The 23,514-nt window shown below is 55.4% G+C and overlaps 1 protein-coding gene and 2 non-coding genes across 5 annotated transcripts in view; all 3 read left to right on the top strand.

Annotated features, from left to right (window-relative positions):
- The window catches only part of Trpm2 (transient receptor potential cation channel subfamily M member 2), a 52,727-nt gene extending 30,400 nt beyond the window's left edge, over positions 1 to 22,327 (top strand). For 2 of the 3 annotated variants that reach the window (XM_004631796.2, XM_023716106.1), the window contains 20 exons: positions 384 to 513; positions 692 to 837; positions 1,575 to 1,687; positions 2,787 to 3,000; positions 4,055 to 4,173; positions 4,527 to 4,659; positions 4,878 to 5,049; positions 6,572 to 6,755; positions 9,041 to 9,222; positions 9,400 to 9,532; positions 12,689 to 12,776; positions 14,050 to 14,137; positions 14,749 to 14,903; positions 15,355 to 15,431; positions 15,662 to 15,763; positions 17,878 to 17,964; positions 19,234 to 19,339; positions 20,000 to 20,101; positions 21,083 to 21,199; positions 21,598 to 22,327. In XM_004631796.2, the coding sequence (XP_004631853.1) occupies positions 384 to 513; positions 692 to 837; positions 1,575 to 1,687; positions 2,787 to 3,000; positions 4,055 to 4,173; positions 4,527 to 4,659; positions 4,878 to 5,049; positions 6,572 to 6,755; positions 9,041 to 9,222; positions 9,400 to 9,532; positions 12,689 to 12,776; positions 14,050 to 14,137; positions 14,749 to 14,903; positions 15,355 to 15,431; positions 15,662 to 15,763; positions 17,878 to 17,964; positions 19,234 to 19,339; positions 20,000 to 20,101; positions 21,083 to 21,199; positions 21,598 to 21,723 (2,574 nt within the window). In that variant the 3' untranslated portion in view covers positions 21,724 to 22,327. Of the gene's footprint in view, positions 1 to 383; positions 514 to 691; positions 838 to 1,574; positions 1,688 to 2,786; positions 3,001 to 4,051; positions 4,174 to 4,526; positions 4,660 to 4,877; positions 5,050 to 6,571; positions 6,756 to 9,040; positions 9,223 to 9,399; positions 9,533 to 12,688; positions 12,777 to 14,049; positions 14,138 to 14,748; positions 14,904 to 15,354; positions 15,432 to 15,661; positions 15,764 to 17,877; positions 17,965 to 19,233; positions 19,340 to 19,999; positions 20,102 to 21,082; positions 21,200 to 21,597 lie in introns of those variants that run through there. The other variant, XM_023716107.1, reaches the window with a different exon arrangement.
- LOC111816991 lies at positions 19,293 to 19,378 on the top strand. Its single transcript, XR_002821290.1, has one exon. It is a non-coding gene; the product is annotated as a Z6 small nucleolar RNA (small nucleolar RNA).
- LOC111816992 lies at positions 19,971 to 20,043 on the top strand. Its single transcript, XR_002821291.1, has one exon. It is a non-coding gene; the product is annotated as a Z6 small nucleolar RNA (small nucleolar RNA).
- Positions 22,328 to 23,514: the final 1,187 nt, after the last annotated feature.

Genomic DNA, 23,514 nt, shown 5'->3' with positions numbered 1-23,514 from the left:
TGGGGAGGGCAGGCAGTAGGGTCTGTAACACTACTGCCTGGGCTCAGGGCCTGGAAGACACAAAACTTGGCTCTAAATGATCTATCACTCAAACTCTTCCTGTGGAGATAGCCACACCAAGACTTATGGGCCCACCAAGTTCTGGAGGACTAGCACATGTGCTGGCTTTGTCCTGACCCTTAGGGAGACTGTGGGGCAAGCAGATGGCTCCCATAGGCCAGGCAGCATGTGGCTGTCAGAAAGGGGCTACTGAGATGGGCCACGAAAGCCATGGCCGAGTGCCTGTCCTGTCCAAGGTCTCTGCTTTCACCAGCTAGGGCAGGTTCCTGGGCTGGGCGAAGCCTAGCTGGGCCGTCCAGGTCCTCACTGGGCTACATCCCCAGAGCCAGGACTGCATTGCAGCTGCCCTGGCCTGCAGCAAGATCCTGAAAGAGCTGTCCAAGGAGGAGGAGGATACAGACAGCTCGGAGGAGATGCTGGCCCTGGCAGATGAGTACGAGCTCAGAGCCATTGGTGAGTCTGGTCCTGGGTCTCCGGCCATGTGCTGTCACCAGGGTCTGTGCCCCCAGGCCTGGTGTCAGGGATACCAACCTCACCCTTGCCTGTCTGGACCATGCTGCACCCCTGTTTGGGATTCCCCAGATTCAGTGGCTGCCACTTGCCGCCCTGGGACTAATCTTCTTCCCTCCAGGGGTCTTCACCGAGTGCTATCGAAAGGATGAGGAGCGGGCTCAGAAGCTTCTCATCCGCGTGTCTGAAGCCTGGGGGAAGACCACCTGCCTGCAGCTGGCTCTGGATGCTAAGGACATGAAGTTCGTGTCTCACGGGGGCATCCAGGTGACCTTCCAAGGCCTGGCTTCCAGGGTCAAGTGCCCAAGTGTTTACAGGATGGGTGCAGCCTCCGTGTCACAAAGACACACTGGCACAGGTCTGGGGTGGCTAGGGATGGGGCCTAGCTGATGGCTACAGCCTCTGGCTGGAGGCACCTCCCACATGGCAGAGAGGCAGTGGCCTCGGTGGAAGCAGGCAGTGAGTGGGCCCCGGGCAGTAGGGCAGCTGGTCCTGCAGGCAGCCCCTGGAGCTCCTGTCAACTGTCTATCTCTGTGGCCCACGAGGCGTGAGATAGTTTCCTCTCGCAGCTCTCACAGTAGGCCGGGCACAAAGTGAGCACTCTTTGAATGCCAGGATCTGGTAAAGCAGGCTGCACGCTGCCACCTGTCTGCCAAGCTCCAAGTGTCTTGGGGACACCTGTGGAAGGTTTAGCCTGGCCTCCGGGGCTGCAAAGGGCCATTTTGTGAGAACCCGGGCCTGTGAGGACTCAGGATGCTAAGGGGATGAGTCTCACAGTTCAGGGAATAGAAGGAACAAGAGTTTGGGGTGTGGGTGAGGAGCCCCATGGGAGTCTGGCCTCTCCACCATGTACCCTGTTGCTGCAGATGGCTCTACCTGCTTGGAGCCTGGCCTCTGTGGGGTCTCACAGTGCCTGTACCCATGAGAGCAGGTGCCGATTCCTTGGGCATTGGGTGTAATGGATCTGTTGGTGCCCATCCTGAGCCCTCCCCCCACCTCCACAGGCCTTCCTGACCAAAGTATGGTGGGGCCAGCTGTGTGTGGACAACGGGCTGTGGCGGGTCATCCTGTGTATGCTGGCCTTCCCACTGCTTCTCACGGGCCTTATCTCCTTCAGGTGCCTGGGTTGGATTGAGGGTGTGGCTGGGCATGGGGGCCTCTTTTCCCTGGAAATCTTGTGCCTCAAGGTTGTGCCAGGATCCTGGACTGGTAGATACTTGTGAGGAGGAAGCAGGGATGGGGCGCCTACTGCTGTGTTCCAGCGCCCACCTTGGGTTGAACTGTCTGCTGTGCCCCCAGTACCTTGCTGTGCCCTGGGCTGTGAATGGGTAGGGTGGAGCACATGGTGCCCCCTAGTGCCGCTGAGATGCTGGTGCTGAACCTGGTTGCATGAGGGCATCCAGCCAAAGCCAAGGGCCACTCTATAGAGCCTGGGGCCAGTCCTTTTCCTCTCAGAAGAAGCAGTCTGTGGTCCAAGTGGCTGAAGACCCAGGCCTGGCTCAGCTCCACCCTCAGCCTCTGCAGAAGCACAATGGGCTGGATGTAGTAGGGGTTGGGCAGTGGTTCTAGTCCCCAAAGAGCCCAGGGACAGATTTAAGGCCCCAATCTGGGTGGCCATCGGTTGAACCCCTCCTGTAGCTGGTAGACCATATGCTTCCCCCAACCCCATGCTCTGTCAGCTGGAGACATGGGCTTGAGCTGCAGTCAGTGCTCAGTATGTCCTGGGGAAACTGAGGCACAGGAGAACATCCCAGGTGCCCCGAAGTGTTGCTTGTTTTTCCAGTGCTCCCCAATGGTATGGAGCTGCAGTTGCTGTTCCCAGCAGTCTCGGTGATAAGATATGGGTCAGCACTATTCTGGTCAGCCCTGACCCATGTGAAGGACAGTGTGGACAGGCCCCTATTTGTGGGGATAGTGCCAGGTACACCTAGGCCTCATGTCCAATCTGCATCCCTGGTGGGAGCCATGATATCCATGGCCCTGGGCAGGAAGTGAGAGGTTGGCCTTTGAGTTCCCTCTGTGGTGGACCTTGTGGCTGCTGGTGATGGTCTGGGGTTCATAGGACCAGAGGGATGAAGCTCCTCAAGGTGACCCTCCGGGAGCTGGCACATAGCCTTGAGCAGTGGTGACACCTCCTTGAACACATTGCCCCTGTGTTGCGTCTGTTGAAGTCTAGACCCTCATGCTTGCCCTTCTGTGTGTCATCACGTCCACAGGGAAAAGCGGCTGCAGGCCTTGAGTGGCCCAGCCCGCGCCCGTGCCTTCTTCAGTGCACCTGTGGTCGTCTTCCACCTGAACATCCTGTCCTACTTCGCCTTTCTCTGCCTCTTTGCCTATGTGCTCATGGTGGACTTCCAGCCCACGCCATCCTGGAGCGAGTGCCTCATCTACCTCTGGCTCTTCTCCCTAGTGTGTGAGGAGACACGGCAGGTGTGTGTCTGGCCTGGAGCTCCCCTGGGAACAGAAGTCCCTGCAGGGTGGACACTCTCTTCTGCAAGAGAGCCTGGGGAAAAATCTGCCCCCTACACCTGCTGCTTCCCCTACTTCCAATTCTCAGTGCTCTGGGAACAATGAGATCCTTGTCTAATCCATTCCATGAGCCTCTTCCTGCTGGGAGGCTTCCTGTGACCATGCCATGTTTGGTCATTTGCTAGAGGACTCACAGGCTGGCTGATAGCAGTGATGCTTGGCTTGGTGGCTCCAGTAAAAGTTTGTGCATGAAACCAACAGGGGTGGAGCTCTGGGCCACGCTTTGGTGCTGCTGAGCCTGGAGTGCCAGCTGTATCTTTCTATGGGGCAATGGCACAGGGAAGCCTGCACAGAGCACTGCCATCTGGGGCTGGGCCAACTGCCTCTTGGGGCTGCAGGGGACCCAGAAGGACATGGCTTCAGTTGCACTCACTCTGCTCCCCACACTTGCAGACTCTAGCACCAGCCTTCAGAAGTGGGGCCACCTGCCCGATAGGAGGAGCCTGGGGAGGCATTGAGTGCCAGGGCCATGGCTGTGCCCCTTCTGGGGCCTCCATGCCACTGAGACACCTCTCTGGTTTACCCCAGAAAAGGAGGCTGTGCTCTTTTTCTGAGTCTGTCCCTTGGGACTGCTGGGGCTGGCAGCAGATGCCCAGTGGGACCTGGTGGATTCTTTAGGTCACTTGCCCTCAACCTGGCAGCTGGCTGCCAGATGATAGTAGGCCACACAGGGAGTCATAGGGCCCCTATTTCAGAGAGGAGGGGCTTCCCCAGCATTCATGCAGACTCATGAACACACACACACACACACACACACACACACACACACACACACACTTATCCAGCAGGGGTCCTGGGTCCTAGGTCCCAGAGAGCACTCACGGCCCATGTGCTGCTCCAGGTACCCTGTGGTCCTGTGGGGTGTCGGGATCCTCTCTTTCCTGCCCACCAGGAAAGAGTTCCCTCCATAGAGGAGGATTGTGACAGTGACGATGAGTCCCTGTCTCCCCAGTAGCTCTTCTATGACCCTGATGAGTGCGGGCTGATGAAGATGGCATCCCTGTACTTCAGCGACTTCTGGAACAAGCTGGATGTGGGGGCCATCCTGCTCTTCATTGTGGGGCTGACATGCCGGTGAGTAGCTGTGCGGCTGTCCAGGGTACTCAGGGCTGGGCTGGGCTCTGAAGTCCAGGTTGTCCTCTGTTGTTGCCCACTCCTATTGGCCCACTTTCTGTCCACGATGGGGTTATGTATCTGCAAGACCTGGGTCCCCATGTCCTAAGGCAGGGCAAGCCTGGCCAAGTCCCCTTGTTTTATGTGGTGTCCCCAGGCTCTGGCTGCATTGCTTGAGGCTGAACTTCTGGAGGTTGTGCTCTTGGGCCCTCAGCTTTGGCGCAGTGGGAGCCCCCAGCTGGACGTAGGCCCTGGGAGCTACAGGCTGCTTGCTGACTAAGTCCTGAGTGCTGTCCTTGCCCTACTGCCTGCAGGCTCATTCCGGCAACACTGTATCCTGGGCGTGTCATCCTTTCCCTGGACTTCATCATGTTCTGCCTCCGCCTGATGCATATTTTTACTGTCAGCAAGACTTTGGGGCCCAAGATAATCATTGTGAAGCGGATGGTAAGGGTCCAGTGGCCACTGTGACTTCCTGTGTCTGGTGCCTCTCTGTGCTGCCTCCTTCAGCTGCCTCCTGACCTGTCTGGCTTCCACTCTATCCCTAGCTCCTTCTTCCTGTGGTCCTCTGGGTGCTCCCTATGCCCTGGGTGGCTGTGACTTCCCCTTCGGCTGCTGGGCACGGTGGAAGAGAGGGACAGTGAAGCCCAGTTCCTCTTCTGCAGATGAAGGATGTCTTCTTCTTCCTTTTCCTCCTGGCTGTGTGGGTGGTGTCCTTCGGAGTGGCCAAGCAAGCCATCCTTATCCACAATGAGAGCCGTGTGGACTGGATCTTCCGAGGGGTCGTCTATCACTCCTACCTCACCATCTTTGGGCAGATCCCAGCCTACATTGATGGTAGGACGGGGGTGTGGGCTCAGCTGAGGTGTGAGAGGTGTCTTGGGGAGCCTGGGCTTTGCTCTGTTGAGGCCATCAGTTGGTAGAGGTGGCCCAGGGCGCTGGGCATCTGCTGGAAGCTTCCGCGTTAGAAGCCACCCATCCCTTTGTATAGTGGAGACACTGCCGTACCTCCTCACCTTCAGTGTGTGCAGAGGGATTATGTGAGATGGCAATCCTGGTACATACTTTACCTGTGTAAAGTGCACATGTCAATGACTTTTAGGGCTTCACAAAAGCTGAATTTTGCATTTGCATTCCCCCACAAGACAACCAACCTGTCCTCAGCCACTCCTGGCTTCCTGCCCTCAGCTTAAGCAGCTGCCCATCAACTTCCTGTGTTCATACTCACCTTTCTTGAACAGCTCAGATGACTTGGATGATGTCCCGGGAGTCCTGCACCTGGCATCTTTCACTGAGGGAGTTTTCTTTTCTTTTTTTGTAATCCCAAGAACTGGGATTACAGGCATGCGCCACCATGCCCAGTCTCAATTGCCCATCTCAACGTGCCCTGGGGTCAGGGCCGGCACAGCACATCGGGGATCAAATCAGTTGCTAAGCCTGCCTAAGCAGGGCTTTAGTCCACTAAACTATCTGTCCGGCCCAAAAGCAGCATCGATTTATGTCTATGTTTTCTTCTAAAAGTTTTATAATGTTAGCTCCTTCTTTTTGGTCTTTGACTCAGTTACATTATTTTTGCATATGGTGTGCGGTAAGGGCCTTTGTTTTGCTTGTGGATATCTATGTGTCTCAGCATCACTTGTTGGCAGCACTGTTGTTTCTCCTCGGAATGTCCAGGCACCCCTTTGGGAAGTCAGTAGGCAATTCATGTCAGGGTTTGTGTCTAGCCTCTCTACTTTAGCATGTCGGTCCTCGTGCTGACACCTCATTGCTGTGGTTTCCATAGCTTTATTCTAGGCTTTGAAATTGAGAAGCATCAGTCTCTCAACTGAGTTCATTTTCCACAGGTTGGTTTGGCTTCTGGGCCCTTTTGGTTCATGTATATTTTGGGTCAACTTATGTCAAAAATGCATCAGGGTATCCTCTCACTTATTTAGATCTTTAATTGATTGAAACTATGTTTTGTAGATTTTAGTGCATAAATCTCTCACTTTATGCACTAAATTTACTCCCAAGTATTTCATCCTTTTTCATGTTATTGTTAATTTTTTCTTTTAAAATTCTTTCCCACCAAATGAACTCTGCAGGGTTGGGACTCCCAGCCTGTGATGATGGTAGCCTTAGGAAGTGCTAAGGATGGCTGGGTCCTGGGTGGGCTCTGGGCTGCCCTGGGAGCTGTGGTACCTGCCAATGGAGAATGCCTGGAACGGACAGAGCTTCCCATTGGACTTTGTCACTGGATATGCAGGTGTCCAGTCCTGTGGGGTTCCTTGGCAGTGACTGGGTGGCCAAGGTCCCTCCTGGCTGGCACCTTCATGGCTGCCTCATCCCCATGGCTTTCCCACTGCACTCCCAACTCCAGGCGTGAATTTTGACCTGGCACACTGTAGTCCCAATGGCACGGATCCCTACAAGCCCAAGTGCCCCGAGAGTGACATCACACAGCAGAAGCCCGCTTTCCCGGAGTGGCTCACAGTCATCCTGCTCTGCCTCTATCTGCTCTTCACCAACATCCTGCTGCTCAACCTCCTCATCGCTATGTTCAAGTGAGTGCCTAATGTGGCTGGCACATGTGTGGGGTCCCTAGCCAGTGACTGCCCCACCATTCTCCCAGAAGAGCCAATAGATATGGTCCTGAGAAGGACCTTAGTGTGCCCATCTTCTGGAGGCAGGAGGACCTCCTAACATTCTGGGGAGGACATGCATAGCCTCTCCTCTCTGGTCACTGCTTGTCCATCCCTATCACTGCCCCTGGGGGGCTGATGGTGCTGTGTCCTGTCAGCTGTGGTGCCTGCTATGGGTTGCTGGCATTAGCCTCATTCTGTGTGAATAGCTATAAGAGTACTCATCACTCTGCCCAGGAGTGAGCTGCAGTGCTGGCTGCTCAGGGACCCTCACTCTCTCCTGAGGTTCTGCCTGTGTCTTTGCCCCCTGGGTGCATTTCTGTGCTACTGTCCACCTCTGATTGTGCTGAGTTGAGGCTTCCTTTGGGCTCAGATTCATCTCTGGACAACTATGTCTGCTTTTCCCACAGTGAGGGACTTATGTGCCAACACAGGGTTTACACACATGTGCCTAGTTCCTTCTTGCTGGGACAAAATACCTAAGATCCACAGCGTAAGAAAGGACAGATTGACTTTGGCTCACAGTATGTAGAAGTTTTAGTCCATAGTCAGTTGGCTGCAAGGCAGGCAGCATGGCAGAGGGGGCTGTCGGAGGAGAACTGCTCATAGCATAGAGCACAGGAAGTAGAAAAGGGAGAAGCAGGGGAGGGAGATGAAGCCATCAGGCTGTGTCCCCAGGGACCACCTCTTCTGATCAGGCTCTGCCTCCCAACAGCAAGTCAGCTGAGCCCCATGGTCCAATGACCTTCCCAAGTCCCCCCACCCCATGTGCCACGAGGCTCTGGGAACATGTGGATATAAACCACAACAATAAGCCATGGTGACCAACCTCCGGCAGGGGTCTGTGTGAGAGGGAGATAGGAAATGTCATCTGATATCAGAGTCTGGGGACACAGTGCCACAGCCAAGGGAGTCAGTCATCCCCCAGCCTCCAGGGGCACTGGCCCTGTGACACTTTGGGGTCAGACCAGCATTGACCCCCAGAACTTAGAGAGAACAAATTTGATTCTTTTATGTCTGTAGTGATTTGTTGGAGCAGCAACAGAAAATGAATAGAGTAGCTACTCCTCTGGAAATGCCTAGGTGTTCTTTAAATCTTTGGTGTTTTGAAACATTTCATCTCCTTAGAACTTTGAGGCTTTACTAGTGGTCTGTCTTGCCAGCTGTGGTCTTCTTGGGCCTGCAGACATCCTGGTAGTGTACGTGGCAGGTCTTCTGATAGCCCTTCTGGACCCAGGCTCTGGAGGCCCCACTATGCTTCTGTCAGTGGATTTTTTTGTTTTTTTTGGGAGGTGGAGTTTTTAAAACAGTGTTTTGTTTGTGTTCAGGCTGGCCTTGAACTCACTGTGTAGGCCAGGCTGGCTGAATTTGTGGTGATCTTCCCACCTCAGTCTCCCAAGTGCTGGGATAACAGGCCTTCCATAGTTTGTAAGCTTGGATCAAAGGAAGCTCTGAGGTCCTAAATAAAGCAAGAGGCAGGAAGAGGAGGAGCCAGGGAAGCAGGAGACCATGGATGAAGACCCTGACGTTCAGGGCAGGACCTGGCAGCGCCTGCTGTTGTGTCCACAGCAGCTCTGTACTTCAGAGAATCCTTCAAGCCCTCACCCTCCAGCCTCTGAAGGTGGATTCCAGTCTTTGAAAATCCTCCTCTGCTGGTTTAGTTAGGTGCTGGCTTCCCCTCTTGTCTGTAGAGCTCCGGGTGGCCTTTTTGCTTTAAGATGCTGTGATGAGAGCCTATGCTCCAAAGCTGAGATATAGGGGCCAGGCTTGATGAGATGACCCTGTCCCCAGGCAGGGTAACTGAGTGGGGCCAGGGGACCCCCTCCTTCTGCACTTGCTCTGCCAAGGCCCATCTACCTTGTACACCTGAGTTGGCATCTATAAGCCCTCAGGAGAGAGACAGTGCCCTGGTCTTGGGCTTGTGGGCCTCAACAGTGAACTCCTCTGATAGCTCACATAGCAGTGTTGGTCCCTGCACCAGGGTCACTGAGGCTGCTGAGGCCCACGTGACTCCACTACTTCTGCCTTCTCTCCCTGGCTCCCCTCCTGGTGTGAGAAGTCAGGCGCTTGGTGGTCTCACTCCTCCGAGTCTGGAGCTGACCTCCTGGGCAGCTGCTTCTCTGGTCTTGGGGTCCCCCATCCTGGACCATGAGCTAAGTCCATTTGCTGCACACCTGCTGATGTCCATGCCCCTCTTGTGCCCACAGCTACACATTTCAGCAGGTGCAGGAGCACACAGACCAGATCTGGAAGTTCCAACGCCATGACTTGATCGAGGAGTACCATGGCCGGCCCCCAGCACCGCCCCCACTCATCCTGCTCAGCCACCTGCAGCTGCTGGTCAAGAGGGTGGTCCTGAAGACCCCTGCCAAGAGGCACACGCAACTCAGTGAGCCACCCCCAGCCCTTGTGTCCTCAGAGTGCGGTCCTGGTCACAGTGCAGACAGGGACCCAGAGACCAGTATATGGCTCCTTCTAAAACCCTGGTGACCACAAAGGCTGCTGCTGCCCTCCCAGGGGGCCCAGGGGTGTCAGGAGGAGTTAATGTCCTTCTGTTGGCCAACAGAGAACAAGCTGGAGAAGAATGAGGAGGCAGCCCTGCTATCCTGGGAGATTTACCTGAAAGAGAACTACCTGCATAATCAGCAGTACCAGCACCACCAGCGGCCAGAGCAGAGGATCCAGGACATTAGTGAGAAGTGCGTGGGCCATGCCCTGCATCCCACAGGCTCCAAGTGCAGGCTTCACCAGGCCCATAACCTACCCAATAGGCCCCTGGGTCCAGGTCACCCAGCATGGGAGGGAGAAGGGGATGGGACCTTGCTAGCATATCAGAGTACTCCCTGTGGTCACTGCTGTCATTACTGTGGCCCCTACAAGCCCCCAGGCCTGTGTCAGAAGCTGACTCAAGGGCCTGTGGGGTCCGAGGAAGGCTGGGTCTGCAGATGCAGGAGGGGCAGAGCTGGGAGAATAGGGTGGTTTGGGAGCAAGAGGAGTGTTGATGCCCTCACAAGAGACCACAGAGAGTACACACATGTGGTGCTCGGGGCCGTCGTGATGGTGGCTGCCTGTGAGTTTTGTTGGTGCCCAGCCTGGGTTGGTGCCTAGCCTGGGCTGCTGGCCACATCAGCACCGTCTCCCAACCCGATTCTCCCCGGTTGCTTCTTTCCGGGGACAAGATCTGTGCTGGAGAAGCTCTTTCTGCCCCTTTCTCTGCCTCAGCCCCTCAGCCATGGGGGGTGGCAGCAGAGAGAGTTGTTCCCAGGGTTCTGATATCAGCATCTCACTGTGGTGGATCCCTGCTCCTGTCTAGCCCTGGGCTCCCCACCATGAGTAATGGGAGTAGGGAGGGGACAGTGCCACCTAGGCATGGCAGCTCCTGCCTGGCACAGAGTATCCTGTAGGTAGCAATCATGATGAAAAGAGATGATGATAGTCATGATGGTGGTGGTCATGGTGATGGTGGTGATGGTGGTGATGGGGATGGTGGTGGTGATGGTCATGATGGTGAGGATGGGTGGTAGTGGTGGTGGTGGTGATTGCGGTAACGGTGGTCATGATGATGGTGGTGGTGGGCATCGTGATGATGATGACGGTAATAATGGGGGTGATGATGGAGGTGAGGCTATTAAGGACAATAATGGTGGTGATGATCAGGATGGCGATTATGATGGTAAAGATGATAATGAGGGTGATGAAGATATTGGTGATGGAGATGATGATGGTGGGGGTGACAGCACAACCCGGAGGTCCCTGACAATGAAGTAGATGGTTAAAGGTGCTTCTACCTCTCGTGATTGATTTGTTCATTAATTTAGTTGGTGAGTCCCTTGGTGGGTTGGGTTAATGTTTTCCTGCTCTCTCCCTGGAGATGTGAAATCCACAAGAGCAGGGACAGAATTCTTCAGGTTCTCTGTTGTGGACTTCAGGGACCTGGAGCAGGCCCAGGCCTGGCAGATACTCAGCAGGCATGTGCAGTTCTGGGGCTGCAACTGGTCCCCTTCCTGACAGGACAGCAGGAGGCTGGAGTGTGGTGTCACCCTGATTTCCCCTGATGTCCCACCTTGACCCTTTTAATTAAGAGGACATGCTGGATTCAGTATCCCACCTGGCTACTTTCTCTCACTGGCTGTGGCCAAGAATACCTTGATTGACAGCCTCTGCTGGGATCATTTGACTTAAACAGTAGTCAGACCTAGGGCCCAGATGCTGAGAAATGGTGCCCAGGTGTCAGGATGCCCTGACACAGAGCTCCAGGTCTGGCACTTGGCAGTTGAGTAGGTGCAGTCAGCAGGAGGTTCGAAGGCACTGGGGCCTAGAGGCTCAGCACTTTGCCTGTCTTCCTCTCTAGTACTTTGGCAGCAGGAAGTGTCGTACATTCATCTTGCCATGGAGAAAAAAAAGGCCCTAGAAAGTGAAAGTATGGTAGCTGGGTGTCAGAGCCAGCATACAGTGCAGCCTGGATTTGAATGCTGGCCCTAGCTGGCCTCAGTCTGTTTCTGCAAACACTGATGAGCACCTGTCCCACTTGCCTCGCAGGACTGTTCCTATAGGAGGTGTTGTAGCTGGAGTGCAGCTGCTGTGACATTTCAAAAGCTGTTTATGTGTCTAGGAATTTTTAACAAAAATTGATGTGCTGCAGTTGATAAGATCTTGCAAAATGCAGGGCAACAGGAGAAATGATGAAATAACTTGGCGGCTCTTATGAAGGTCCCCAGCCCCGGCCACCTCCTCCAGATGGGTCCATCGAGGAGTCCAAGGTCCAGGGAGGTGCCCTGGCACATGGCGCAGCAGGTCCTCACAGCATGGTGGCTGAGCCGAGCCAACACAGAGCAGGGCTGGGGGTCTGAGATCTCTGGTGTCCCTGGTGTGCCATCCGCAAACTGAGGCAGCTCTCATCTCATCTGACCGTGTTACAGGGCCCCCAGAGACTGCAGTAATCATCCTGGAATATCCTCAAGGCTCTATGGGAAGTCAAGGCCTGGGCCAGGAAGTGGTCTTTGTGGGACTGAGCAGTAGATTGTGTGGGCAGAAGTAAACCCATAGGTTCCCGGTTCAGGCACTTCCCTTCCTGTAGTTGGCTATTGCATGTGGGTCATGTCCCCAGGAACACTCACTGGGTATTAAAATAGCTGCTATCTTTACCACAAATGAATGTGACTGCAGTTGGCAAAAGGAAGTAAGGGAACCCCTGTGTGAAATCAGAGGAGCTTTGGATAGGTGTTGGCCATGGACTGATTTTAACTATAAACACAACAGGCCAAGGTGGACAGAAGCTTATGTTTTGTATTTTCTTAACTTAAAATTTGCCTTGAACTTGTAGAGGTCCGCCTCAGCCTTCTGCTTCAGCCTACTGAGTGCTGGTATTCTAGGCATGAGTCACCACACTGGACTAGAAATTTATATGCTCTAGCAAAGTAAGACAAAAAAGAATTTTTACTTGAAAATTAAAGTAGGGGTGGCCCTCCCCCACCCCTAAATCACCCCAGCTGCCCCAGGAGCTGTTTTGTCCTCTCTGATTTGAGGGTCAGAGCATATGGCCCGGCATGCTGTGGGCAGGCATGGTGAGCCAGCTCCGGTGTGTCTCTCCCTGGACACCCTCTGGCAGGCTGTCACCTGGCCCTGGGAGCCTGGGCTGTCCCTCTGCTGTTACATCTTCCCTTTTGGGGATTCTAGGGGGTTTCATTCTATCATATGATAGCCAGTCTTCCAGATTAAGAGAAAGGTGACTGATGCACAGCCAATGCAGAGCTTGGACTGCTGGATCTGGCAGGGTCATCTGCATGATGATGGCATCCTGTCCCCAAGTGTCCCCTAGAGCCTGCTGCCTCTGGTTTAGTTGTGTGCTCTTCCAGGGTGGACAGCATGGTGGAGCTGCTGGACATGGACCGTCTGAAGAGGTCAGGTCCCACAGAGCAGAGGCTGGCATCCCTGGAGGAACAGGTGTGCAGGGCGGGACACCTGGGAAGGGAGGGAGAAGAGGGGGCAGGAGTGGGGAAGAGGCTTTTTCTATTCTCTACAAGAATTCCACCCCCTCTCCCCCACCAATGCTGCCCTGTCTGGGAAGACCTCAGGCTGACTTTTTTTTTTTTTTTTTTTTTTTTTGTACTGGGGATTAAACTTAGGACCTTGGGCTTGCCAAGCAGACACTTAAGCTGCTGAGCTATCTCCTCAGCCTCAGACTGACTCCTTGTTGCCCTGGGAGGCTGAGGTAGCCAGCAGAGGAGGAAGAAACAGCATCCGGCTGAGCCAATTGCTCTGAGGTTCCGCATGAAGGGGGAGGGCAGGGAAGCAGCCTTAGCCTGGACAGGTGCACAGATGTGGGACACAGGGCATGGCTTTGAGACTTGGGCCCTGAGCTGCCATGCAGAACAGGGGTGCATGGAGATGTGGGCCAGGAGGAGCTGGGGTGTCCTGGGATGACAAAACCCATGGCCTGGCCTGATCTGGCCACTGGGTTCAGGTGTCTTGGGGCTCCCATGACAGCAGAAGTGACTCATAGTATAGGAAGCTGGAATCCTGAGGTCAGAGTCCTCCATCCATTCCTTGAGTGGATGTCAACAGAGCCTGCATGCATTCTTGTTTTTGCCATAGAGCATAGAGGGGCGTGTCCCTTGCCCACTGGTTCCCTCGAGGCTGAGCACTCTTTGGGCTTGCCCACCCGCAGTCAGTGACCACTGAGCAGGCCCCAGACTGGTGCTTCCCATGGGTCGCCTGCTGCCCACTGCAGCCAGGGCACTGGGGTGAGCCTGCTCTGAGCTTACCACTGCAGCATCTCTCCTCCAGCTAGCCCTGTGCCAGTGAGGGGTCCACCATCCGTGTGGTCCTATCCGCTGTGCCCAGGGTCTCACAGGCTCTGCCTTCTGGACTCTCCTGTGAGTCCTTGCCTTGTGCCCCCCGAGAAAGGTGCAGCAGCATGAGCTACGTCTTTCTGAGCTATTTCTGTCCCAGAGGCCTCTGAGCCTTGAGCACTGAGATTTCTGGTGAAGTTTGGTGGGGAGGGGTGTGACCATGCCTCTTCCTTTCATGGTGCTCCCCTATGGGGACTTAGCACTGTTGGGCACTGCAGAGGTCAGTGAGTCCTGTGACATCAGGGAGCCTTAAGCCCCCTTTAAGATCCCAATGTTTTAGCGAGATTCATTGTTGGGGTAGGCAGAGGTGGCAGGCATTGTGCCATGCAGGTGCCAACACACCTTCCGTGGGCTGTACCTTTCAGGTGGCCCAGGTGGCCAGGTCTTTGCACTGGATTGTGAGGACCCTGAAGGACAGTAACTTTGGCTTGGCATCAGGCATGTCTGCCTTGGGTGAGTGGAGTTCCCTGACTGGAAGCTGGTCCCCAGTGACCTATGCAGTTCTGGGCCTTTGTGGGCTAGAGGAGAGGTGGCTTTGGGGTCTTGGTAGAAAGATGGTTTCAGCCACAGCCATCTCTGGGCCCTGTTGGACCAGCCCAAAGGAGCTGAGCCTTTTCCTCCCACAAGGTGCCTGGCCTTGGCCTGTCTTGACCAGGCTCCTGGACCCCTGTGGGAAGCTTGGCCCACCATCCCTGTCCTCCTCCTCCCGGACTTGCTGCAAAGGCAAGGTGGTGGCCAGCTCCAGGGGTATGATATCTTTGACTAATGCAGTTATGGAAAGCAAAATCTATTCCCCTAAATTTACAGCCATCCAGGAAGTAGACATGAGTAGTCTTCCTTGAATATGGCTACCCCAAAGGCAAATTTGCCTCCATTAGCTGGACAGCCTTTCCTTGAGGCCTGTGGGGTCAGCCAGTTACTGAGGTCCCACTAAGGGGATGCTGCATCTCCTGTCCCTGTCCCTAGTGCCTGGACCCAGGAAGGGTTTGAATGTCTGGGCTGGGTGGGTAGCGTGCACAGCTCAGGCTCAGCATTGTGTCAGCGCCCCATGTGGCCGTTCACAGCACCAAAGGCTCCCGATGAGCCAGATGCTGAGCTGGCTGTCAAGAGGAAGGAGGAGGAGCCAGGTGATGGCTACCATGTAAATGCTCGACATCTCCTGTACCCCAGTTCTCCTGTCACCAGGTTTCCTGTGCCCAATGAGAAGGTACCATGGGAGGTGAGTGCCTAGCCAGCTGGTGCCCTAGGTAGGAAGAGAGGCCCTTGGTGTTCCCTGTAGCTCCTGCCCACTGCAGCCTCATGGGGCCCTGAGTGCTGGGCCAACGATGTTGGACTGATAGAGAATCAGAGCCCCACAACTTGAGGGACAAAGGAAGCCTTGCAGAAGCCCCTGGAGCTTATACCTGCCCAGCTGTTCTGGCCCTGTCACTGGCTGCCACCCTCCTGTCCCAGCCTCCTGTTCCCTGGAAGAAGCAGCTGCCCCCGTGCAAGTGCCAGGCCTGGAGATTAGGAGCCCCTCTGTGGCTCACCTTGGATCCAGGCTGCCCTACACCCTGGGGTGCTTTGGGTCCTAGTGGCTGTGGCCTTGGCTGTGAGTCCCCTTGGCCCCTTGGGGTGCTGACCCAGCTCTGCCTTGGTGACAACCTGAGGATGTCCTCCCTGTGGCACAGATGGAGTTCCTGATCTACGAGCCTCCTTTCTACACAGCAGAGAGGAAGGATACAGTTCTGGTGGACCCTGTGGGAGAGTGAGTATTCCCCAGGACTCTGGCTCCTCCTCAGAGGGGCCCCAAAGACCCCTTCCCAACCAGCAACAGACCTGGAACCCTCTTTCACTCCGCAGAGTCCTGGGCACACCTTCCCTGTGTCTGGCTCTACCTGTGACCAAAGCCCCTCTGTGAGCCAAGTCCCAGAGTCACCCCTTATCTTCTCTTGCCCCACCACCCTCTCATGGGGACATGTCCTATCATGTTCCCAGGGACAGCGAGCCTCTGACCAAGATCCAGTACAATGCCCTGGATGGACCAATAGACCGCCGCAGCTTTCACGGGACCTATGTGATCCAGGATGGGCTCCCACTGTGAGTGCTGTGCCTGTGGGGGTTGTCCTTGGGGCCCGTGAGCCCTTCTTTGGCATGCTGGGTGGTGGTCTGTAAAAACAAACTGACCACAAAAGAGAAGGAAGCATCACCTTCAGGTGCTTTCCAGCACTCTGCTGGAGCAGCCCTTCGTGATGTCCTCTGAGCATTTGATGGGTAGCCCTGAATGTCCTCTACCTAAGGGGCAACCTCTGGGAACTCGACTCCTTGGTGGTGAAGTGGGTGGGGATGCTGGTGTCACAGAGTAGAATGGGTAGTGACCTGGCCTGGTGACTGAAATAGGGGCTTCACCCCACAGCATGGGAGAAGGAAACCAGGGTACAAAGCCCAATGACCTGGGTGCCAGCCTGGAGCCTGTGGAATGGCTCGCTCTCTCTCTCTCTCTCTCTCTCTCTCTCTCTCTCTCTCTCTCTCTCTCTCTTCCCCCCTGCATGGTAGGGACCATCACGGAGAAGTTGCTAGGATGTGGGTGCCAGGGGAGCATCATGGAGAAGAGGAGCAGGGACAACTGGGGTGGGGGGCTGGCTCTTTAGAGAACATTCTGAAACAGGAAGTGGAGTAGTATGGGGGATGGGAGGGGATGGGAGAGATCTCATGCCCCATGATGTCCTGCTCTGGAGATGGGCATGCAGGATGGGACATGGTGGTGCCACAGACAGCATGTATGGGAGTGGCCGGGAGGTCAGCCAGGAGGAAAGGGGGCATCCTGCCCAGAGGATGGAGCAGATCATCATGTAGAAATGGGCTGGGCCAGCAAGCAGGGCCAGGCAGGCAAGCAGGGCCAGGCGGGCAAGCAGGACTAGGCGCAGTTCAGTGCAGGCCCCAGCAGAGAGGATGAAAATCTGTGCACAGCGTGTTGTCGTTGCTCCCATGCAGGCTGTGCTTTCATTCTGCTTCCCAGGTCTACTTTCTCTGAAAGCACTGTCTTTGCTCAACACGTTGCTAATAACACAGTCCCACAGACTGAGCCAGTTACAAAGAAGGGAGGTTTATTTTGGTTCCTGTTTCCAACTCAAGGTCTCTGGTGGCTGGGCTGGCTGATAGCAGCCTCTCACGCTAGCACACTGGTCGGTCACACAGTGCACTGTTACTCTGAGGGTCTGGTCCTGGAGGGGGGCAAACTATGTCCAAACCAAAACTATCATTATGATATTTTTTGTGTGCTCTTGTAACATATTTTAGAATTAGTGTTTCTACTTGAGACTTCAATGCAACTGGAGGTTAAGGTGTGAAGAGGGATACTGTATGAGCTAGCTTTTTGTCTCAATAATAGATATTGGCACAGTGGGCTTGCAAGGAGGCAGGTGGGCATTGGCTCACAGCTGGACGGGGTTCAGTCCATGGTGTTTGGTCCTGCTGTTTTGATCACTGGGGCAAAGCAGTCATAGCAGGGTGTATGTGGGGCTGAGGCTGGGGCTCATCAAGGGCCTTCAGTGACTTCAAGTCCTTAACTGGGCCTCTCCAAGGCCTCACCATGCTGGGCCAATGAGGAGGGCGAGTGGCTCTCTCCAGAGACCCTCTGTCCCTGAGTCAGGTGGAAGGTGAAGACAATGGTGGCAGGCAGAGGCCCCAGGCCTAGTGACCTCTGTGCTGTAGACAGAGAAGGGCACAGATGAGGCGAGAGGCCTTCGGGGGAAGGGATAGTGGGATAAACCTGAAATTGTGGGGTCTGTAGTGCTGTCCCACCTTCTGGGGTGACCTGTCAGATGGCTTCTGTGCCAGGCCTGGAGGGCCCACCAGGCTAGAGTGGAGATGTTGGTACAGGGGAGGCAGGGGAAAAGGAGCATCTGAGGGGTCTGAGAGGCAGGGCCAGGCAGCACAGGCGGCTGAGAACCGGCTGCTGAGGACTGAGAGCTGGACCTGGCCCCTGTGTTGGCTGTTGAGCCACTAGAGGGTCCCTGCTCTGTGGTGGAAGGAGTGGCCAATGGGAGGCCAGACTCTGCTCCCACGGAGACCCCTACCCTTGCCCAGTGCCCCCCCCCCCCACTAACCAGGAGCCTGGATTCAGCCTACATGAGGGAGAAGCCTGTCCCCTTGGGTAGGAGCCCTGAGTCCCTGGCATAGGTGGCAGCTGAGCTCAGTCCTCTCTACCCTAGGAACCCCATGGGCCGCACAGGGCTGCGTGGACGCGGGAGCCTCAGTTGCTTTGGGCCCAACCACATGCTGCACCCTGTGGTCACCCGGTGAGTACCCTGGGGACACAGTCACCCACACATTCACTAGAGGTGCTTTCAAGGCACCCTGTGTGCTCTGAGAGCCAGAAGACAACCATGGTATTGGGTGTTTGGTATCTTGTGAGGGAAAGTTGGGGCCAGGATCTGTTGTTCTCAGTGGACACCCTGAAACTGGGCAGGGATGACCCTGTTCCCCTGGAGCCTGTTCTTGTTTCCTGAGATCCTGAGAGCTCTGCTAGGAGGACAGTCACCAAGGGGGGGGGGGTCACTACTGATGAAAACTATTAAGAAAATGCAAATGCAAACCTGAGGTCTGCTAATGTTTATATTAGGGGACTGTCCTGTGGGGAGAAACACACACACACACACACACACACACACACACACACACACACATACCCCATCCACATCCACCTGCACACACCTGCAAGCACTCTGCGACACATGCACACCTACACCCCTTTGGGCCCAGCCCTCGTCTTGCTTACAACTCCATGATGCTCAGACCTGAGCCCTGCCTGCCTTCGGGATCAGGATTGGCCCATGTGTGTGCTGGTAGGACCACAGTGCCCAGCCCCGCTGCACGTAAGCCTGATGCCCAATGGTACTCATGCTGGCATTCCCATGACCTGGGACTGGAGAGCCGAGTCAGTCAAGAGCTTTTCAGGGCTTTTTATTTTATTTTGTATCAGTATGTGTCTGCAGTACATAGTGTCTGTACTATGCTTGGGGAGTGGAACTTGTGCTTGAGACATTTTTAATTGTTTTTATTCTCCTCCTTCCCTGCTTCCCCTCTGTCTCGATCCCCTGCCCACTTGTGAAACTCCTAGGACCCTGCTTCCTATTGTCTATCTTTCATTTTAATGAGTAGGTAAAGAAAATGTATTTATACTCAGGAGTACTACTCTGCCATAGAGAAGGATGAACTCGAGTCATTTGTAGGAAAAGGAATGTAGCTTGAGACCCACATGTTAAGAACTAAATCAGACATGCAAGTTTTAAGACTTTTGATGAAAAATCTCCAGGATGCCTGGGCCTTTCCTGTCCGTCCAGTCCGTGGTTTGCTGAGGTGGGGGCGATCATGATGCAGATGGCAACTGTCCCTGATTATTTTCCAGGCCAAGATCTTCAGGATAGATGGGGGAGGGTTGGTGGACTGGCAGGGGGCCCCATACTGGCCCTGAGCAGGGCTGGATCTAGATGCTGCCTGGGCAGTGGCAGTGGGTGACCATGTGCACCTGCGCACCCGGGAGCAGGCCTGAGTAGCTCTGTTTGCAGGTGGAGGAGGAATCAGGATGGTGCCATCTGCAGGAAAAGCATAAAGAAGATGCTGGAGGTGCTGGTGGTGAAGCGGCCTCTCTCGGAGCTGTGGGCCTTGCCAGGGGTAAGACGGGTGCAGGGGGGGGTTGAGCTGTTTACAACAGGCAGCCTGGTTCCTCAGGAGTCCTCTGTCCCCCCACCCCCCTGCCTGCCCAGCCTGTGTACCTGGCAGGGCAGTCCTTGTCTCCCTGGGGGCTGGGGGCAGCTGAGGCTGGCAAAAAACCCAAGCCTTTTCTGCCCCTGCCTCCACTGCAGTCAGCGGGAGATGTGCATCCTACCCTGAGTTCTGTCAGGCCTGGTCATGGCGCCTGGTGACCTCTCCTGTGCCTGGTTCCCAAGGAATCTGTCCTCTACCTAACTCAGCAAGAAGTCCTTGTCCTCCAGCCTCAGTTCAGCTCCATGAGCCAGCAGCTCTCTCTGTAGGGGCACACATCACAATGATCTGCCACCCTGGATTTCAGGCCTGACTGTGAATGCCAGGCCCAGAGAGATGCCCCAGTGTCTACCCAGGACAAAGAAGGGCCTCAGTCCAGAGATGGGTGCAGGGGGCACAGGACTGTCCCTGCTCCTCTGATCAGGCACTGATGGGAATGGGGTTCTGGCCATTGTAATGGCCTGCTTTGGCTGACCAGCTGCCCACTCCAGGCTGATGGCTAGCAGAGATGGTTCAGGTGGCATGGGAGCCATGGACACCCTGCTGACCAACCTTTGCCCCTTTGTGCAGGGCTCCCAGGAGCCAGGGGAGATGCTGCCAAGGAAGCTGAAGCAGGTCTTGCTGCAAGAGGCCTGGCCAGAAATGGAGGGTCTGCTGCAGCGGGGCTTGGAGGTGGGTGAGGCTTGGGGGTGGGGCACGGCTCCCCTGGGTCTTGAGGGCAGCCAGCAGGAGGAACCCAGGATGGGGGACCTGACAGCCCTGCTGGGGAAATCCATCACACTTGCCCTGCTGATGACAGCTGTCCCAGCCCTGGCCCTGGGCAGTTCACCAAATCCCTTCTTTAGAAGCCTGGATCTTTTTTTGCCAGTCTCAGTTTCCAGAGTCCCTAATGCAGTCCTGCAGTGCCGTCTAATAAAAACAGAGGGTTCTAAGTCATGTGTCTCCCATAGCTGCCTTTCCTCATAGTGTTAGCTCACGATTTCCAACTTCACTTCCTGTTGTGTCAGGCTGTGGTAGCCCTGCTGCCTTTCCTGTCTTCTGGTGGCATTTCTGTTGTCCAGTGCAGAGTGTACTGTCCCAGGTAACTGATGGCTTTGACATGCACCCTAACAATGTCTGGCTTCTCCTGGGAAGGCCTTGGGCATGCAAACATTGTCTTTGTTCTCTACTGAGAAGGGTTTTACCTTGACTGAGGTGAGATTCACATAATGTACTGCTGACTTTGTGCATATGCGTATATGCATATGTGTGCGGGTGTGGTGCTGGGGTGGAGCCCAGAGCCTCTCCTGTGCTGGGCCAGTGCAGCCTCACTGAGCAGCACGCAGGCCAAGCTTGCAGAGGTGTGTAGCACCCATAGTTCTGCACAGCCCTCTCACTGCCTCCAGGGCTTCCAGCACCCCCAGAGGAAGCCTCAGTCCCTTAGCAGGCAGCTGGTAGCCTTCTTGCTCTGGAGCAGCACTTGTCTTTGCATGGTGCTCTGTATGGGTCCCACTTAGATGGCTTTCCAGGCTCCCCAGGCTTTCAGGCCCTGGAGGCCTTGGAGGCCTGGAAGGACAGCCAGTTCCAGGAGGCCCTTCTCCCAAGTCCCATTGGTGGTTAATTGGGATATTCTGGGGCCCACTGCTGACCAACTTACCCCTGCTCTCCCTGCAGGTGTACAAAGGTTATGTGGATGATCCACGGAACACTGACAATGCGTGGATTGAGACGGTGGCCATCAGCATCCACTTTCCAGACCAGAATGATGTGGAGTTGAAGAGGCTTAACTCTGTAAGAGGCTGGACATCAGGGCAGGGATCTAAAGGGGTGTTAGGGTCTGGGTGGCCCTCAGGGGCTTCTGGAGAGGGGCCTGCCAGGCTCCTGGGTCCAGAGCTGCCCAGGACCAGACACTGGGGACTGTAGAGTTCAGTCTTTTCTAGAAGGTGCCAAGGGATACCAGAGACCAGAGTACAGCAGAGGGTTCAAGCAAAGGTCCTGTGCAGTTCCAAGACCTGGGGTCTCAGGGCTCATGGGGTATCCCAGGGGTACCCCAGCAGGCTTCCCTGTTCCCATATTGCAGAGTGATCCAGCTACACTCAGGATGGAGGCAAGCACAGGGTCCCCATGTCCTCTGTGTCCTGAGTTTCTGGGCACTTGGGTTACAGTGACGGCCACCTCTGTCTCTGCAGCATCTACATGCATGCGACCTAGGTGTGTCCATCCGGTGGCAGGTGGTGGACAAGCGCATCCCACTGTATGAGAACCACAAGACCATCCTGCAGAAGACAGCCATTCTGTTTGGAGCCCACTACTGACCATGACCTCTGCTGGGCCCCGGGGGACCTGTCTACTCTCTGATCAGGGTGACACCTATTGCCTGAAACATGTGCTATCCTGGACATGTGCTGTGGCTCAGGGACCTGCCACCTCCTGAGGCCACCTGTGTCAGCTGGCACTTCTGGTATCGGGAGGATCCAGGCTCCTGCACAGCCTTGCAGTCCTCTCCTCCTCAGTCCTGAGGTCCTGAGTAGGGTGTCTACCCTGGAGCTTCCTGGAGAGCTGGGGGTCCTGTGGGGTCTCCATGCCTGAGCCGTGAGGATCTGGGGAGCTGCCCCTGACTTACCCTCAGGTGCTGGGGCCTGGCATGGCCCCTGGCCTGGCTGGTGTGGGAACATCTTGGGAGACCTGGCTCACTGCCCAGCTGTCAGGCTGCAGAAACACAGATAGAGCGGCCAGCCCTGCCTAGAAGGGTGGGTGGGTGGGGTGGGGAGATAGCAGGGACCCCTGATCTGTATAGGGTGACTCATAGAAGCAGGAACCATTGGGAGCTGTCAGACAGAAATGATGTAAAGCTGAGATGTTAAATCTTATTAATCTCAGGCTGGCCTGGCTGCTCCTCCAGCGCTGTCCACAAATAAAGTTCAGGGGCTTGGCTATAAGGCTTTTGTGGGTGACTTCCTGTATTCCCCATTGTGCAGCACCTCTGTTGACACCTACAGGCCCAAACTTGGCTTTCTCCAGCCCCCCGCTCCCCAGGCTCCTCCATTTCCCCAGATCTGTGCCAGTATTGCCTATGCCTTCCAGGGACCCAATATCCACCTGCCCCACCCCCTACCTCTCCACAGGATGACGGTGCCCAAGGCCCTACTGGCAGTGACACTTTCTGGGGACTCTGGGCCTCACCTACCCCCAATCAGACCCCAGGCCCTGGTTGGTGCCCCAGCCCTGCCTAGCCACACCTGCCTTCCACTGGACCAAGCTCCACTGCTGCCTCCCCAAGCATGTCCCAGAGCTGTGACTTCCCAAACTTTTTTCTTCACCCATGTATGGAGAAGCAGTCCCTTGGGAGTGACAGGGACATTAGGGAGGAGGTGTTCTGGGCCCGAGGGGGAGCTTGTGGCACAGCAGCCCAGAAGAGGACTGTCACTGGGCCTTCTGATTTCCAGTGCAGGCTTCTGAGTTTGGTCAGAACCCAAGATTCTGAGAGATCCAGGAATTCCGGGAGTGAAGGGGAGGCTCCCTTTGGCTAACCTGAGGAGATCGGATCTGCTCAGAGGCCACACACTCGTTACTGCAGCTCTGCCTGGGCTCCCTTGGCTCCTTGCCTGCCCCTTTTGTGCTGTGTGCCAAGGAAATGACTGCCAGGCTGAGCTTCCTTCTGAGGCCTGAGGCAGTGTGGGGTTGGGACGGAGGCTTGCGGGAACTTCAGTGAGGACAGGAACAGGGCAGCAGTGCGGCCTAGACAACCTATGGGCCAGGAGGGGCCTGTCCAAGGCTGCTCTGTGGTCTCCCCAGGCATGGGCCAGGCAGTGCCAGCTGTGCCAGAATGTGTATTCATTTGCCTGATTTTATCCTCCACATTGGTCCCCAGAGATGCTTTCAGACCAAACTCAGCCAGAACATCCTGTGTGAGGGCAGTTACCCAGCACCTGCATGGCATCCTAAGACAGGTGCTGGATGCCAGGCAGAGCAGTGGGCATGATCACTACTCAGGGTGGTATATGGGTCTGAAAACACATGGGAGGTCTGTGTGTACAGAGGATCCCTTAGGTCTTCAGTCATCATCATTGGTGAGGTGGGCCAAGGGGACCACAAAGAATATTCTG

Source organism: Octodon degus, unplaced genomic scaffold, assembly GCF_000260255.1.
Source record: "Octodon degus isolate 3935 unplaced genomic scaffold, OctDeg1.0 scaffold00045, whole genome shotgun sequence".
NCBI classification, from domain to species: Eukaryota; Metazoa; Chordata; class Mammalia; order Rodentia; family Octodontidae; genus Octodon; species Octodon degus.
Note: the sequence above shows the minus strand (reverse complement) of the source record. Positions and strands in the feature narration are given on the sequence as shown.